This window comes from Nestor notabilis, unplaced genomic scaffold (assembly GCF_000696875.1).
Source record: "Nestor notabilis isolate BGI_N333 unplaced genomic scaffold, ASM69687v1 scaffold18389, whole genome shotgun sequence".
Taxonomy (NCBI): domain Eukaryota; kingdom Metazoa; phylum Chordata; class Aves; order Psittaciformes; family Psittacidae; genus Nestor; species Nestor notabilis.
Window position 1 is genome coordinate 1 of NW_009945280.1, and position 16,485 is coordinate 16,485.

At 45.3% G+C, this 16,485-nt stretch overlaps 2 protein-coding genes across 2 annotated transcripts; one reads left to right on the top strand and one right to left on the bottom strand.

Moving 5' to 3' along the window:
- Positions 1 to 1,223: 1,223 nt before the first annotated feature.
- Positions 1,224 to 4,876, top strand: MGME1 (mitochondrial genome maintenance exonuclease 1). The gene is given in 5 exon segments (XM_010022797.1): positions 1,224 to 1,290; positions 1,293 to 1,760; positions 2,645 to 2,867; positions 3,321 to 3,453; positions 4,676 to 4,876. Coding segments are annotated over 5 exon segments (1,092 nt in total).
- A 5,070-nt stretch (positions 4,877 to 9,946) lies between these two features.
- On the bottom strand, positions 9,947 to 15,093 carry OVOL2 (ovo-like zinc finger 2). Its single transcript, XM_010022798.1, has 3 exons — positions 15,067 to 15,093; positions 14,289 to 14,478; positions 9,947 to 10,349 (listed from the first exon to the last, which is right to left on the bottom strand). The coding sequence occupies exons 1-3, from the start codon at positions 15,091 to 15,093 to the stop codon at positions 10,039 to 10,041; spliced, it is 528 nt and encodes a 175-aa protein (XP_010021100.1). The 3' UTR covers positions 9,947 to 10,038.
- Between the last annotated feature and the right edge of the window lie 1,392 nt (positions 15,094 to 16,485).

Sequence of the window (16,485 nt, forward strand, 5' to 3'; positions counted from 1 at the left end):
TTCCAACCCAAACCAGTCTGGGATTCTATACCTGCACCCACACGTTGGTGTCACTGCAGTTCTGCTTGAGCACAAGATCTGTCCATACAGGGTAACTTCTGCTATGTGTTTGTTGTCTGTGGTGCCTGCGGCTTGGGCAGCATGTGAAGTGCAGGTTAAGAAGTGTGAGGAGAGCAAAGAGTAACATTCAAGTGTTGTCAGGAACAAAATTCCAATGATAGTTGGCGGTGTGCATTGCCTGCATTTTTTGTTTGTAGTAGGTGGAAGGGAACTTTATCAGGGTAAGTAGATAACTTTCAGTAGGAGAATAGGGCCTCAGTTCCATAAGTGTTTGGTGTTGATTTAAATGCCACTATTCAAGTGTTCACAAGTGCATAAGCTTTCCTAGGACTTAGCACAGCAGTTCCAATGAGGTGTCAAAAGCTATGCTGGGAAAAATATTTCTGGTATAGTGCGTTTGGTTTTCAACTTTTAAGTGTTCTGGCGCACAGCCATGTTTGAAACTCAGTTTAGAAAAATACTTTTATTTTTTACTGTGATTTATTTGGATCTGAAAATACTTGCAGTCCATCTGGTTTCTTTGGCTTTCCCAATCTCACATCTCCTGATTTCAGAATGCACATACTGCTGCTGTCTGCTTTTTCCTAGGGATACAAAAGAAAAAGCATTGTTTTGTTCTCCCAAAGGTACTTTGTCACCACAATCCCCTTAGGCTGGGCATCCACTATAGACTTATGTGGTTTTAATACCTCATAACAATGAATTTACTTTGTTATCTCTGCATAGCCTTTTTATTTCCCGCACCCACCTTTCAGGGGGTTGTTTGTTGCAGATCAGCTTTTTGTGTCTAGTTTCATGACAGCTCTGATACTGTTGCTGTAAGAGCATCCTCTGCTGCAGCTTTTGCTGCTTGAAACACCTTTATGCTTTTGCCCTGTTTCAGATTTTGTGCGCCAGCACCAGTTCTTTTCAGGATCATTTCCTCTTTTCATTGTTTATTGGTTCTTTCTCTTACTTTATTATTCACCTAAAGGAGTTTAGGTGGTATAAAGTGTATGAAGACACTTTATGACCATAGCAGTTCTTTGTTTGGCAAAGGGCAAAAATAGGTTGGCAGTAAAATTTTATGACTCTGGAAATCACTTATTTCTTTTTCTACAGGGGGAAATACAGTAACCTACAGATTGTTCCTAACAGCAGAAAGAAAATTCCAACTACTCACAATGCTTCCTGTCAGAATGAAATTCCTACAGCTACTGTTCATGAAAACAGGGAAACTGGAAACACTCTTTTTTGCCAAAAGCAATTCCCATTTATGTGCCTGGCTACCTCCACATGTCGTCATAGTAAAAAGAAAAAAGTGAACAGTTATGAACTAGTTGACCAAGAAAAATACAAAAATTTGGTCTACTCTGTGATCTCTTACAAAACCAGTGCCCAAACACCAGAGACAATATTTGAAGAAGATAATTTGTTATATGGGCCACCAAAACGACACAGACATCCAGTTAAAGCTGAAACAAAAGCTCCAAAGAACTTTGTTCCTTTAATAAACCCCAACAAGAGGATTCCTCTTCTCAACAATGATTCAAACTTCCCCATGAAAATCCCTTTACAAGAGAAAAACAAGACAAAAATGCCCAGTGTTACCCATATTCTTCAACAGACTATTTCTCCGCAGCAAGCCCTTTATCTGGAAAGATGGAAGAAGAAAATGATACTGGAACTTGGAAAAGATGGTTTTACAGAGTATACTAAAAGTAAGTCTAACCACAATGTGATTGCAACGTGGAAGCAATGTCTAGGCAGCTGGCTGGGATATGCTACCATAGCTGCAGTGTCTGTCCCTACAGATCAAGTGTTTTGGAAATCCAGGGCTTGGAGCAACCTGCTCTAGTGGAAGGTGTCCCTGCCTATGGCAGGGGGTTGGAACTGGATGAGCTTTTAAGGTCCCTTCCAACCCAAACCAGTCTGGGATTCTATGATTCATTTCATAAGACCTACAAAGGTGACTTCTTCTAAGCTGTAGGACTGAAGGGCACCCGGGAGGACCTGGGGGATAGAAGGCAGCCTCTTGTAGCAAGGTTGATAAATACCCAAATGCACTTCACATAAATTATTATGCTTTTTAAAACTGAATATTCTGTGTGCTTCTTGAGTTACTAAGCACTTCAGTGAATAACGTGGCATAACAAACCTTACATAACTACTTAAAATTTATTTTTCTTGGAATAATTTCTGGGACAAGCTCTTACTTCTAGAACCCTGCCTGCTCATTTCGGGAGGTTAATTACATTCAAATGAACTAGTGCAGCAGAAGAGGCAAAAGCAGCCTAGAATAATGTTTTAAATTCACAGAAATTCACAAATGCCTTTGAATAAACAATACATTTAAAACCATACTTTTGTTTCTGAGTAGTTAGAGACAAAAAGAAGTAAAGTAAGTATTAATATAAGAGATACCAATTTCACTGTTGACATTTCACTTATTTTTCTGTCTCATTCCCTCCTCCCCACATCCTCAAGCTTTCAGTCCGAAAACTAGGACTGGTTTATGAGCTATGTTGTGAAATAGCTAGAATATAAATCCATCAGGTATTATGAGTAGTGTATAAAATGTGGGGTTTCTTCACATTTTTCGTAGATCTTTTCCTCCAAGGACATCTCTTTCATGCCACTTTGGAATCCATATTCCTGTCTGAAGAGATGGTAACTAAGGAGCAGAAAGAAGACGTTACTGTTTCTGGCTACTTGTCAAGTGTGGAACATGTCTTAAAAGATATCAGCGAAGTGAGAGCTCTGGAAAGTGCAGTTCAACATGAAGCTCTTCAGTATCTGGGCCTGGTAGACTGCGTGGCTAAGTATCGGTGAGGTACTGGTTCTCTGAGAAACCTGATCATGCCAGTGTGCTGTGGTGCTTCATGGCACAGGGGAGGTTGTGTCCCAGGCTGGAGCTGGTGTGTCTGGGGAGGGGGAAGCTGGACCAGATCGCTTAAGAAAATAGAAATAGATGAACTGCCCTGGAGGAACCTGATGATAGAAGTGCTGTTGTGGAGAATTCCTTGGTGGAGCAGAGTATCAGTGGGGCAGGGTTAAGGGATCCTCAGCAGCTGGCAAGAACTGCAGTGGATATTAATAAGTATTCATTTGGGGGATCTAAACTGCCAGTGTGGAAGAGACTTGTTTAGGCATAATCATGAGCAACATGCCATCAGGTGAAGCAAGCTGAGAGTGATATGACTTTGCTGTCTCATCCCTTATTTCTTACTTATGACTAAACTTAAGTTTAAAACGTTGTCCTATCTTGTTCCCTTATGCAGAGGCCAGTTGTGTGTGATTGACTGGAAAACTTCAGAGAAACCAAAGCCGTCTTTGAAGAATACTTTTGACAACCCTTTACAGGTTGCAGCGTATATTGGAGCCATCAATCATGATGCCAATTATGACTTCCAGGTCAGTAGCCCTGCTGCCTGCCAAGACAAGCAGCAGCACCCATGTTGTTTTCATTTCTCCCCACCTACTGCCTTTAGCACTTGCTGTCCATCATGGAACCATTGGTAGGATTTGTGATAAAGCAGTCCAGTCTTGGATCAGGTTTAGCTGACATACTGTGAAATAACACCACTGCTCTTGCTAATCCTACTGCCTTTGCCTGTCAGCAGTCTATTTTCAGTGGTTTTAAGGAGCTGCTCAATGGGACCGAGGGATGCTCAGGAGGCCTGATGAACTCACAGTGACTTGACATCTGGGTAACCCCCAGTGCTTAGTTCTGTTTGGTTTTTGCTTGTGTGAAGTGTACAAAGGGAGAGGAGAAGTGAAGCAGAAAAGCCTGCAAACAGGGAAATGGAGGGGGAAGGCATTGCTAGCATCATGTGTTGCCGCATCCCATCAGCAAATTAGGGACTGATTTTCTTGAAGCTGTACAGTGTTTCCTCAGGAAACAGTGTGTTGTCAATCACTTAACCAGAAGACAGTGGAATAATGTTTTGAAATACTCCAAATGCAATTCTAGCCAGGCCTGCTTGGCCTGAAGAATTGTTATTTCCATACAAAACACTGAAGAGGGAAAACAGCAGAAGAAAGCAGAGTAATTCATAGGTTGTGCAAAGGACTTTTGTAGAATACTGTAGAGGTCAGTAAACACAAGAATGTAACAGACATGATCCTTGCAGAGTGAAATGTAGGCAGTCGTTCTAGAATTCTGCTATTAGCCTCCTGTCCTCCACCTCTTTCTCCTCATCCTTGTGGCTCTTCGGGATTTGGATTAGATGTTTGTCGAGTAAGAAGGATGTCAGAACATACCTAAGCAACCATTTCTATTCAGACTGGTGCTGGAGAATGGCATCAGTCTGGTTATATGACCCCAGGCAAAACCTCATCAGTCACTGGGAATTCAGTCAGCATCTGCAAGGTTTAAGTAGACCTCATCACTCTGAGACTCAGAATTCGAGTCCTCTGGTTTGCACTGAAGTCAGTCAGAGCTTTGGACTTTTGAGTCTTTGGAGCATTTGAACATCAGTCTCCAAGTATTTTATGGTGAATTATTGCTCTTTTTTTGTTCCCTGTTTCTTATTTAAGATACTTACATGTTAAGATGGAGGTTAGTTTGTAGAATGTCTGATTGAAGTTGCATCTTCATGTTGGTTTTCTGACAGCCTTCTGTTTCTACCTGTAGGTTAGCTGTGGACTCATCGTGGTTGCCTATAAGGACGGCTCCCCCGCGCACCCACATTTCATGGCTCCTGAGCTGTGCTCACAGTACTGGAATAAGTGGCTTTTGCGCCTTGAAGAGTACATGGACAACCCCCCCCCCAAATTAAGCTGCGCAGAGGCAAGTGGTCTCAGCACAGAGCCACAGCAAGAATCCTTTAATTAAATCTGCCATTTTGATACGTATTTTTTGTTGAGTAACTTTGGCTAATTTCCTTATATCAGGTTCACCCTCCCTAAAAAAGGAAGAAAGTTTGGAATGGGGAAGGGGGAATGTGTTTTTGCTTGCATTGTAGGTGATGAGTGGACCAGCCAAGACAAAGTTGACTTAATTAATCTCTGCTGTTCCCCACATAGTTTATACAACCTGAGGTTGATAGGAAAGTTTCTGTTATCAAGTAAAACAGTTCAATCAACTCATCCTTCTTTTGTCATTTTTGAGAGAAAAAACCCCAACTGTTGTAGAACTGAGGCCTTAAAAATGAAGTTGATGAACTAAAGTAAAATGACATCTGCATTGTCTTGAGCTGAGAGAAATGCAAATGATAAACACAAGTTGAATATACCAGACTGGGTTTCAGTCAGCTTAGTTCTTGCTCATCTCAAAGGTATCTATTAACAGCTTTGTTGCTATTTGTGGGTTTTCTTACAGCAACAACTGGAAAAACTGTGCTAAGAATTAGAACCAAAGTTCTCATAAGCACTTTTTTAAAATACTCAGGCAAAGTGGTCATTTAACAGAAGTGTTAAAAGGTGTTGCAAGGGCAGGTAGTGACAGGGTAAGGCTTTGAACTGACAACTGCCACTGCCTTGAGCTCTCCTGACATAGCTGTGGGTCTGAGCTGACATTGGGCCTATCCATGTAGAATGATCTCCAGTGTGAAGTTACAGTGTTTGCTAGTGCAAGTTCTTTATAAGAGCAGGCTTATGACTTTGAAGCTGGACCTTCTGAGGAACAAATTGCTGCTGGTTGGGTTTTGGGGGGTTGTTTTTTTGAGGGTTTTTTGTTGGATTTTTTCTCCAAATAAGTTTTTGAATATATGTTCTGAAAACAAGTTACTTTTGAAGCTTGTTTCATAAAATCAAATCGCTAAGACACAGATTAAGCCTTGATGATGTCAGGCAGTATTGCTTTGTGTGCTGCACACCTGGAAAGCTTTTCACCTCCTTCTCTTTATTTTCTCTGAATTGTGTGTGTGAGTTTTCATAATACCACTGCATATTACAAATAATATGACCAACCCATCAGTTTCAAGAAAATCAGCCAGAACCATACCTGAAAACCTCAGTGGGCAGGCTTGCTGCTGAAGAAATATAAACCTCCATAGCACTTAATCTGCTGCTGCTCCAGAGTACTGAAGTATGGAAACCTATGGAATGAAACTTAGTTATAGTGGTACTTGCTTATTCAAACCCAGTCTGATGATGTTATGATTACTCTGAGCTTAATTAGATTTCTATCTAAAAAGACTAGCCATGGAGACTGAGAAACTGGGTTCAGAGATGACTAACCACGACGATGCTGTGTTGCGCACTCAGAAGTTCTACCTGTTCTACAAGTCTGTTCCCACATCACAGAATTTTAGTAAGTGGGTGTTTCAACGTCACTGAACACAGTCAATTTTCTGTGAGAGATAGCTCCATGGATGCAAAGAGGGTGGACATAAGCAAGAGGTGAGATGTCCTGTGCGGAAAAAGGAGGTAATAAAACATGCTGTGTTCCCCAGGTTGACTGGGATTGAATAAATGGAGAGTGTGGAACAGCTGGGCAATATTTGGGTGGGATTACCTTCATCATCAGTGCATTGTTCTTTAGTCTGGAGAAGAGAAGGCTCAGGGGGGACGTTATCGCTCTCTGCAACTGTCTGAAAGGAGGATGGAGCCAGGAGGGGGCTGGTCTCTTCTCCCAAGGAACAAGGGATAGGACAAGAGGAAACAGCCTCAAGCTGCACCAGGGGAGGTTTAGACTGGATATTGGGAACAATTTCTTGCAGTCAGGCATTGGAATAGGCTGCCCAGGGCAGTGGTGGAATCACCACCATCCCTGGAAGTGTTCACAAACTGTGTAGATGAGGCCCTCAGTGACATGGGTTAGTGGTGGCCTTGGCAGTGCTGGGGAATGGTTGGACTTTATGACTTTGAAGGTCCTTTCCAACCTTGTTAATTCTATGATCATACAGCCATTAGATGTCTCTGGACCATGCAAGATTTCAGCCTCATCCTCCCTCCTAGGAAATAAGGACAAGTTTGGAGCCTGGGCAGTGTGGGCTCCTGTAGGCTTCACCTGGGTTCATTTGTTTAATAAAAGCCTTGTCTGAGGAAGACTGCCAGCTTCACTGGCAGTGTCACTGTAAACCTACCTTTAAGTCTCCAGTGAGTCTGTACCATCAGAGAGCCAGGAGAACGCAGACAGGCTTCAAAGACAAAGGTGGAAGTTACTTATGTCTGGTACTTCTCAAAGTCTGGCTGCCTCAGGCATCCCTGCGGGAGCACTGAAGCGTCTCTGTGGAGTCACATGCTTGTGCCAGTTTTGTCCCATAACAGAATTGGCAGGTGGCTGTAGCTGGTGTCACACAAAATCAAACCACTTTGTGACCAGTTTAAACTAACTTGCCAGACTCTTAAATTGATGTGCCCAAGGCATCTGCTACAAGCAGTGTCTGTCCTCTGCAGAAAAAACAGCCCATCAGGGCAGTTAGTCGAGCTACAATGTCCTGCTTGTCAGAGCTCTGCTCTCTAGAGTGGTTTAAATTCTGTGTGCTTTTACCTGTTGCTTTCTCTGCTGCTGTGAATGATTTCTTTGGCTGAGATCACATAGATGGGCCATCTCATGGTGGCTTAGTTCTTTCAGCAGGGACATGCCTTGGAAATGATACTGAAGTGAAATCAAAAGCAATGTCTGCTACAGGAGGGAAAGAAAAAACACACACATACACACATAAAAATGCATCTCCAGTTAGGCAGGGAGGGTTTCAGCTGCACCTCCACTGCTCCAGTAAAAGAGCTGAGGTTTCAGCAGAGCTAAGCATATGCATCCTTTGCAGTCAGGTAAATTATAGAATCCCAGACTGGTTTGGGTTGGAAAAGACGTTAAATGAGCTCATCCAGTTCTAACCCCCTGCCACGGGCAGGGACACCTTCCACTAGAGCAGGTTGCTCCAAGCCCCTGTGTCCAACCTGGCCTTGAACACTGCCAGGGATGGAGCAGCCACAGCTTCTCTGGGCACCCTGTGCCAGGGCCTCAGCACCCTCACAGGGAAGAGCTTCTTCCTAATGTCTCATCTCAATCTCCCCTCTGTCAGTTCAAAGCGATTCTGCCTTGTTCTGTCCCTACAGGCCCTTGTCAAAAGCTCCTCTGCAGATTTTTTGTCACCCCTTTAGGCACTGGAAGCTGCTCTAAGGTCTCCACGGAGCCTTCTCCAGGCTGAACAGTTTACTTCAGATGCTTTTTTAAAACGGACTTGCCATTTATTAAAGTATCCTGCTCATTTCCCATGACACAGGATGACAAGTTTGTTCTTTACACAGAAGCATCACTTTACTATCCTTGTTTTCAAGGTCCCAAGCATCAACAGTTGTGCTGAATAAAATACTGATATCACTAGAAATGCTTTAAAAACCAGTAGAAGCTTTCTCCCCACAAAACCCCAAGCAGATGCCTGTACAAAACTGAGGCAGTTGAGAATATGTTTTTGGTTCTTGCAGGGATGCTCATAATTGATCATTTTAGTAGCAAGGACTACAAAGGTCCTTGCTGTGACTCTTATGTTAGATGGATTGCTTTTCAGCTATTGTTTCAACATCTATAGAATACAGCATATCCTCCCCCAATGTACAGCTTTATTTTGAGCACAAAATGGATTTGAGGACTTTACAAATGAAATCCATTCATTGATAGGCATTTAAATTGATATAAAACCTGTTTAGTAGCTGTGTTCATTAAAGACACATAAATAACATGCACTTGGAACAGAGAACCTTGTGGTGGGTTCACCCAATCAGGTGAACTGGCACCCTAGTGCCCAGTAAAGGCTGCAGCAGCTTCCGAAGAGTCTTAAAGTGTCAGGCAACATAAATTATATGGACATCTCTCTCCCTATATTTTTACAGCCATAATTTCATACTCAATAGTCCCTTTAGGCTACACTCCTGGTTGTCCCAGAGCAGTTGGAGCAGGACCATAAGGGAAGTCTAAAAGCACAGAGATGTAATACAGGTCCCTCACCATCCTCACTGTCTCTATCCCTTGTAGCATCAGCCTCCCTAGGAGCCTTCTAAACTGATGATGGTTACAGATGAGAGGCCAGATTCCTGCCTACAGCTGATTTCATGAGGCAGAGACAGGCCAAGCTGCCCTTTTCACTGCAGGGCACTGCTCTGGTGTGTTAGTGAACAGGCACTTGGTCAGAAAAAAAGAAAGAGAATTCCCCAAACATACACACATGCACATATACACCGTAAAATACATGCAAAACTGCATTTCATCACAACCGAAAATACGTATCTTCAAGCCATTATAGTCTTCTCTTTGGGTTTCTGGATTGCTATTGATGTATGTTAAAAGGATGTGTGAATAACACCCCCAAAGGGAGTGTGAGAAGTCCAGGAACATCAGTTATGGTTACACTTAAATCTAAACATGATAAAAGTAAGTTCACAGCTTCAAATACCTAAAGCATGACTATAAGTCTGCCCTGGAATAATGGCATTTGCCAGTGGAGAAAGTTTGGGAGAAAAAAGCTGTGCATCCTTTAAAAGAAGTTTCAGCTTACCTTGGATCACCCTTCCATAAATCATTAATGTTCTGCACAGGGGCAGGGTTATGGTTATTTGCACATTTTAACTATTTACCCATACAATGCACTCCTTAAGACCATTTTAATTAACTTTGCATAGAACAATGCATGAGTAGCTGCTCTTACACGGCACTTTTCACTCAAAACTCAGAAGTCATTTGCATAGGAGGTAATGGTTATTATTTTTACAAAATACACTGGGGAAAGGCAAATTATTTGTCAGTGGCCTCTTGGATGTGTGGTAGAGTTGAAACAGAAGACAGGTTGCCCGGTTCAGTTCAGAAAACACTCCATCCAAGAGGTGATGGCCTCTTCCAAGCTTTCTGTTTCTTTTGGCCAGATGAAGTCCAATGCTCACATCGTATAGGGGAGTATTTCTTTCAAGTTGAGGTTCTACCAACATCAAGAGAGCACCATGAGCAAAAGCATCCCTTTCATCTCAGAGATTCCTTTCCAAATTGTCTTAAAAAAATAATATATATATAGTCCTACATGTAAACTTCATTCCTTTAGACCACTGTAATCCATTGTGTTACTCATCCTTGTCGTCATCTTTGGAGTTCCTCTGCAAGACAGGGCTCAGTTTGTTTTGCAACACGGCCGCCAGTTTTTTTGAGGTCTTTTTCAGGAAGGCACTTCCAGGATGCACGTTGCTAACGTGCAGGTACAGGTCCTCCTGCGTGGGGCCCGTGTAGCCGCAGTCTTCGCACACATACAGTTTATCTCGTCTCTGTTTGTAGGCATATTGCTGCTGCACACCATGGATCTTCTTCAGGTGGGACTCCAGGGAGCAGCGCTGGGTGAAGGCTTTGTTGCAAACCTCACACTTGTAAGGACGAATCCCTGCAACGTTAGGAGGTAGAGGTTAGTGTTCTGATTTATGTTTTTTTACAACCAAGTGAGGAACCAGCTAAGAGCAAGGCTCTGGCATTGAACCAGTTGAGCTCAATACTTATTGAACCCATTGGCTCACTCACCGTATTGAGCCAATATTTACTGTCTACAGCTGCCTGACAGGAGGATGGAGCCAGGAGTGGCTGGTCTCTTCTCCCAAGGATCAAGGGATAGGACAAGAAGAAATGGCCTCAAGCTGCACCAGGAGAGGTTTAGACTGGATATTGGGAACAACTCCTTCCCCAAAGGGCAGTCAGGCATTGGAACAGGCTGCCCGGGGCAGTGGTGGAGTCACCGTCCCTGGAAGTGTTCACAAACTGTGTAGACGAGGCCCTCAGTGACATGGGTTAGTGGTGGCCTTGGCAGTGCTGGGGAACAGTTGGACTGGATGATCTTGCGGGTCTTTTCCAACCTGATTGATGCTATGATATTGAGTGAATACCTACTAACAGGGAGCTAGTAGCCTGAGGAACTGTCTGCCCAAATAAAACATGTTACTTTCAGGCTAAAACTGTCAGGAATGGGCTGATGTATTTAGGCATAGAAAACTTTGAAACATTTGGAGCAGGTGTAGGCAGACACTGAGGAGAGCAGGTGCCCATCAACACTTGGCTCTAAAGAAGAAACCATTAGCAACTCATGCAAAACTGGCTCCTTTAGACCCCTCGACTTCTTAAAGTCCTGTCATCAGGTAAAACCATCGGTTTCAGCCAGCCTTTCATTTTGGCTTTTATAATGAATGAAGTGTCTCAGTGAGATGTTAATTTTCCTCTTCTAGTGACCAAGCCTCAGCAAAGGGCAGCCCAGTGCAAACACACAGCGATCACAGTACGTAAAAGGAGTGAGAGTGTTTTTGTAGCATATCGATCTGGTGACTGAGATGACAAGCTCAAGTTCCAGATGAGAAGTGCATTGAGATAAAAGAAATATGTGTGTCTCCAGAAGAGGCAGAAGGGGCTGGCTTGTGATTTGAATACCTGATGAGTTTTTTGAGTACAGACAACCAACATTACAAAAAGACTGAGCAGTAAATTACCCATTTACCACCAACCAACATGATTTAAGAGCAATTTAAGAGCAACCCCCAGACAAACAATTGAGGTTTAGCAACGCTTAAAAAAACAAAACCAGTTGTGATTTGACTTACTAGACTAGCTCAGTAAGTTTTCAAGCAAAGGCCAGGCTTAAAACTGATGCAAGGAGTTACCTGAACTCTTTTCCCAATGAAAGGTGAGAAAAGAGCATGTGGAAGATCAGACCTACAATGAGCCAGGCAAGAAAGGGCAAAGCACAAACATCCACACTGACAGATCTAATGTTCCAATCACACTGTGTGTTAAGGTCACCACTCTGTCGTTGAGTTTTCAACCAGAAATCCAAACTAGAGGTTCCAACAAGCAGCATCTCAACTACAAATATCCCATTGCACCAGCTTAAACTACCAGGATTAAAGTTTTCTAATGCCTGCTGCTGTGAGACTGCTTCAGTTACATCAAACTGCAGTTGGAAAGAAACTCCAAATCTTCATTAGAATTCAGACACAAAAATGTCTCTTTTACAAACAGTATTTTGGGAGCAGTTTCATGCTCATCTGAAGGCAGTTTGAAGCATCACTGTCCTTGGTTCCTGCTGCCAACAGTGCTCCACAGGCATGAATACAAGCACAAGAGGGCTGTGGGAACCTCGTCATTACTTTTATCATTTTAAACCTTTATTTAACTGTGTATATTAGTGACTTTTTAATGTTTAAGTCTGCTTTTACCATGAGGCTAGACTGGGATGCTTGGCTTCCACTCTCTCTGATGCTGTTGCACAGTCTGGTTACAAACTGCATAATAATTTCCCCTGGAATTCAGCAGCGCACACGTAGATGAGCTCCTGTAGGTACAAAATCAAGCCTGCACTACCACTTCCAGCCTGTCTGTCTGCTTTTTAATGTTCAGATACAGTCCAGCTTTCCTCAAAAGCAATCAACTTTGAAATTAAAAAAAGCCACTCCGCTTTAAGAGGCGCCATATTTCAGCCTGGAAAAGATACATCCAATACATCACTGGTAGTGCCGCTGCAGCCAGTCTTCACCCACCATGACCCAAGGAACCAGGCAAATGCTCTGGGATTCAGTTTCTGAATTGCTAAGGATGAGGGGACAGGTTGAAAACTCACTTCTTTAGAAGCACCAACTCCACAATTAGCTGTACCACAGCAGCAGCTCCCTGCTGCTGCAGCAGCTTTCCTTTGGACATGACAGCTTTGCAAACAAACCAAAACAGCACAAAACATTTGCTGCAGCCAGTGCCTTCCCATCGAAACCAGTGGCATTGTCTTTGTGAGCTGCTAAGGAACAACTCCTGCCAACCAGCATATGCCAACCATGTCCTGGCTGCATCCCCAGAGTGTGACCAGCAGGTCGAGGGAGGGGATTCTCCCCCTCTGCTCTGGTGAGACGCCCCTGCAGTGCTGTGTCCAGCTCTGGGGAAACTACACAAGAGGGATGTGGAGCTGTTGGAGCGAGTCCAGAGGAGGCCACGGAGATGCTGCAAGGGCTGGAGCAGCTCTGCTCTGGAGACAGGCTGAGAGAGCTGGCCTGGTTCAGCCTGGAGAAGAGAAGGCTCCAGGGAGACCTCAGAGCGGCTTCCAGTGCCTAAAGGGGCTACAAGAAATCTGTCCCTACAGGCCCTTGTCAAAAGCCCCTCTCCAGGAAAAGGCTTTAAACTGACAGAGGGGAGATTGGTCCCTTCCAACCCAAACCAGTCTGCTTCTATGATAAAATACTTGTGTCACCTCCCGCAGTTTGCCTGGTTGATGGTGCCTAAGCCAAAAAAAGGGCATTGCAGAGCAAGCCCAAATAACCAGCAGGTCCCATAAGTAACCACAGATCTGGAAAGTTTGAACCTGCCCAGGAAATGTGGTGGAGATGGTTTAGGCCAGTGGTCAAACAAATCTGGATGGCTGGATTTGCAGAGGGAAACAGCTCTGAGAGAGGACTGGAGGAGCTGGTAGCCTGAATCAGGCAGGATGCACAAGTCACACGTGTTGCCTAGTTGCTCTAAAGAAGCTGGAGGCACAGCATGAACCACACGCTGGTTTCTCCAGCTGCTGCCAAAAATCAAGCCATAACCCTGCCTGTCAACCAGCGAGGAAGGTTCCCAACAGCAAAACCCCAGGAAACTGCTGCTCATTACCTCTAGAGGGCAAAGCATTTTCATCCACCGCCTGCCTCCGCTCAGTGCTACACACTGGACTTGGAATAGCACACAGTGAGTTATCCCAGGTGGGTTATCCTGGGAGGGTTATCCTGGTCTCACTGACCCCTGCACAGCAGCACTCAGCTGCATCTACACCACATCTGGATGGCAGCTCATGCACCTGCACTGCCTCACACGGATTTCATTAGTGAATGGATTTAACCTGACAGAGGGGAGATTGAGATGAGACATTAGGAAGAAGTTCTTCCCTGTGAGGGTGCTGAGGCGCTGGCACAGGGTGCCCCGAGATGCTGTGGCTGCCCCGAGATGCTGTGGCTGCCCCATCCCTGGCAGTGTTCAAGGCCAGGTTGGACACAGGGGCTTGGAGCAACCTGCTCTAGTGGAAGGTGTCCCTGCCTGTGGCAGGGGTTGGAACTGGATGAGCTTTAAGGTCCCTTCCAACCCAAACCAGTCTGGGATTGAATGATTCAGAGAAGTTCTCAGACTTCATTAGTCCCAGGACTTATATCTGTCCATGCTCGTATCTTTCCCTTTCCCCCACTACATCCCCTTTATTCTTTGCTAATGTATTCTGTATTATTGTCTTGCTGGGTTACCCTCGCCCTCTCCTCATCCATCTCACTCTCCTCCCACCTCCCGCTACCCAGAGCTGCCCACAACCCCCCCAGCAATGTGTTCTCACCAGTATGGGTCCGGACATGTCTTTTCAGATCAAAGGTGTCATTGAAGCCTTTTCCACAGAAGGTGCACAAGTGCCTCTTCACCTGGCTGTGACACTTGATGTGACGGTTGAGCATCCGCTGCAGGCGAAAGCCTTTGCCGCACAGCTCGCAGCTATGCACGGTAGCATCGCTACAGGTGCCGGTGGTGAACTATGGAATGGGAGAGGACAGGGTGAGTGGACATAGAGATGGCAAAGACCAGCAGGTAACAATCAAAACAAGGAGTGACGACTTACTGTGGCATTAACACATGCTTGGGATGTATTCAAAAGGAAAAGCGAAAGCATTCGGAGACTGGTGCCAGGTGAAACCTTCACGCTTCCCTTGTGATCAAGTGGGTGACTTATCGCACACAGTTTCGGACTAATGCTAAACCAAAGTGTGTGTAGTAGCTGCCTTTCAGGGGCAGGCATCCTGGTCCAACTACATCCATAAGCTTCAAGGTCCCTTCCAACCCAAACCATTCTATGTTTAACCTCCTCCCATTGGTCTTGCTAATTAACAGCAGAATGTCATTAGGGGTTAATCTCCTCATTCCCGCTCCTGACACCAAAACACATTGGGCCAACACCATGACCTAACTTGACTATGGGAGACACTGATGATTCAGCTCTCGGGAGGAGCATTCCTCAGAGGGAAGGCTTAGTGTCTGGACAATGCAAATACTTGGCTATTAGTTTAATCACTCGAGGAGGAGCGGACGTGCTTGGGACGTGGGCAGCCATCAGAGCACGGCACCATGAGCTCGCGTCCATTGGCCCTCATGGTGCATTTGGGGAGTTTCTGTGGCATGCTGAGAAAACCCAACTCTGCCAAAACGAGGTTTCGCTGTGACAGTTAATAGCCCAGGTTAAATTATAGGTTAAAGCTCTCCACAAAGGAATACATTTGGGGTTTCTCTTTCCTGAACAGCCAGTTATTTTTCCCAATCCTCCTCCTCCACTGACTACCAAAGCAATGCTACTTGAAATTGTAAAGATTAGAAAAAGAAGTCACCTGTAAAACCACGAGGTGTGAAACCAGAGAGGGAGCAGTTGGGAAGTATCTGTTGGGCAACAGGTAGGACTCCACCTCATGTGGCTGCATTTAACCAGGGTGAAAACCTAGTTTTAACCATGAGATTAATAATAGGGTGGCTACAGGGCTGTCATCCCACCAGAGACAGTGGGAATTTTTACTGCTCCATCCAGCAAAGCAACAGCCAGGGTTTTAACGAGGTGTTAACTAGCCAGAGGTAAACACTTCTTCTCCTTCCGAGCACATGGGTGGCCTCTGCTGAGCATGTTCAGAGTGTGGTCCTTCCATGCTACCTGCATCACTACTGCGCTTTGGGAGCTCGGTCTTGGGTATCAGAAGGGATTTGAGTCTAGAGAGCAGCTTTTGACAAGGGCCTGTAGGGACAGGACAAGGGGGAATGGCTTTAACCTGACAGAGGGGAGACTGAGATGAGACATTAGGAAGAAGCTCTTCCCTGGGAGGGTGCTGAGGCGCTGGCACAGGGCGTCCAGAGAAGCTGTGGCTGCCCCATCCCTGGCAGTGTTCAAGGCCAGCTTGGACAGCGCTTGGAGCAGCCAACTAGTGGAAGGTGTCCCTGGCTGTGGCAGGGGTTGGAACTGGGTGAGCTTTAAGGTCCCTTCCCAGCCTGGGAAGGGAAATCACCGCTCTGCACTGCTGGCTCTGCCCAGGGGACACCTGGACAGCAAAAGCTCCTGCCCATTCGGCAGGGAGGCTCTGCAGCAGAGTTAATGGACAGCTAATTGCTTCACTTCACCCAGCCTGCGGGCCCACCTCAAGGTGGCAATGGCCTTTCCGGGCTTCAGAGGAGGACCTTTTCTTAGCTGCTGTCTTGACAAGAGGGTAGGGGGGCAGCAGGAAGATTAAGGCCTGACTACAGCCTCACGGGCGGCCGCTTAAGGAGGCCCCACGTGAAGCAGTGCGATCCACCCAGGCGCCATGGGGCAGGACTCCCAGCTGCCAGGGCTAGTCCTTCCAGGCTGGGTTCAGAGCTCCTGCGGGACCCGAGCCAAGCAGGTCAGGGGCAACTTGTCCCAGGCAGGGATCTAAGGGAAGGCAAAGGGCACTGGAAGATGACAGTACATCGCTTACAAGGCTTGTCCTGCCACCCTACGGTGTGTGGGACGGGTGCTGTCACCTCTA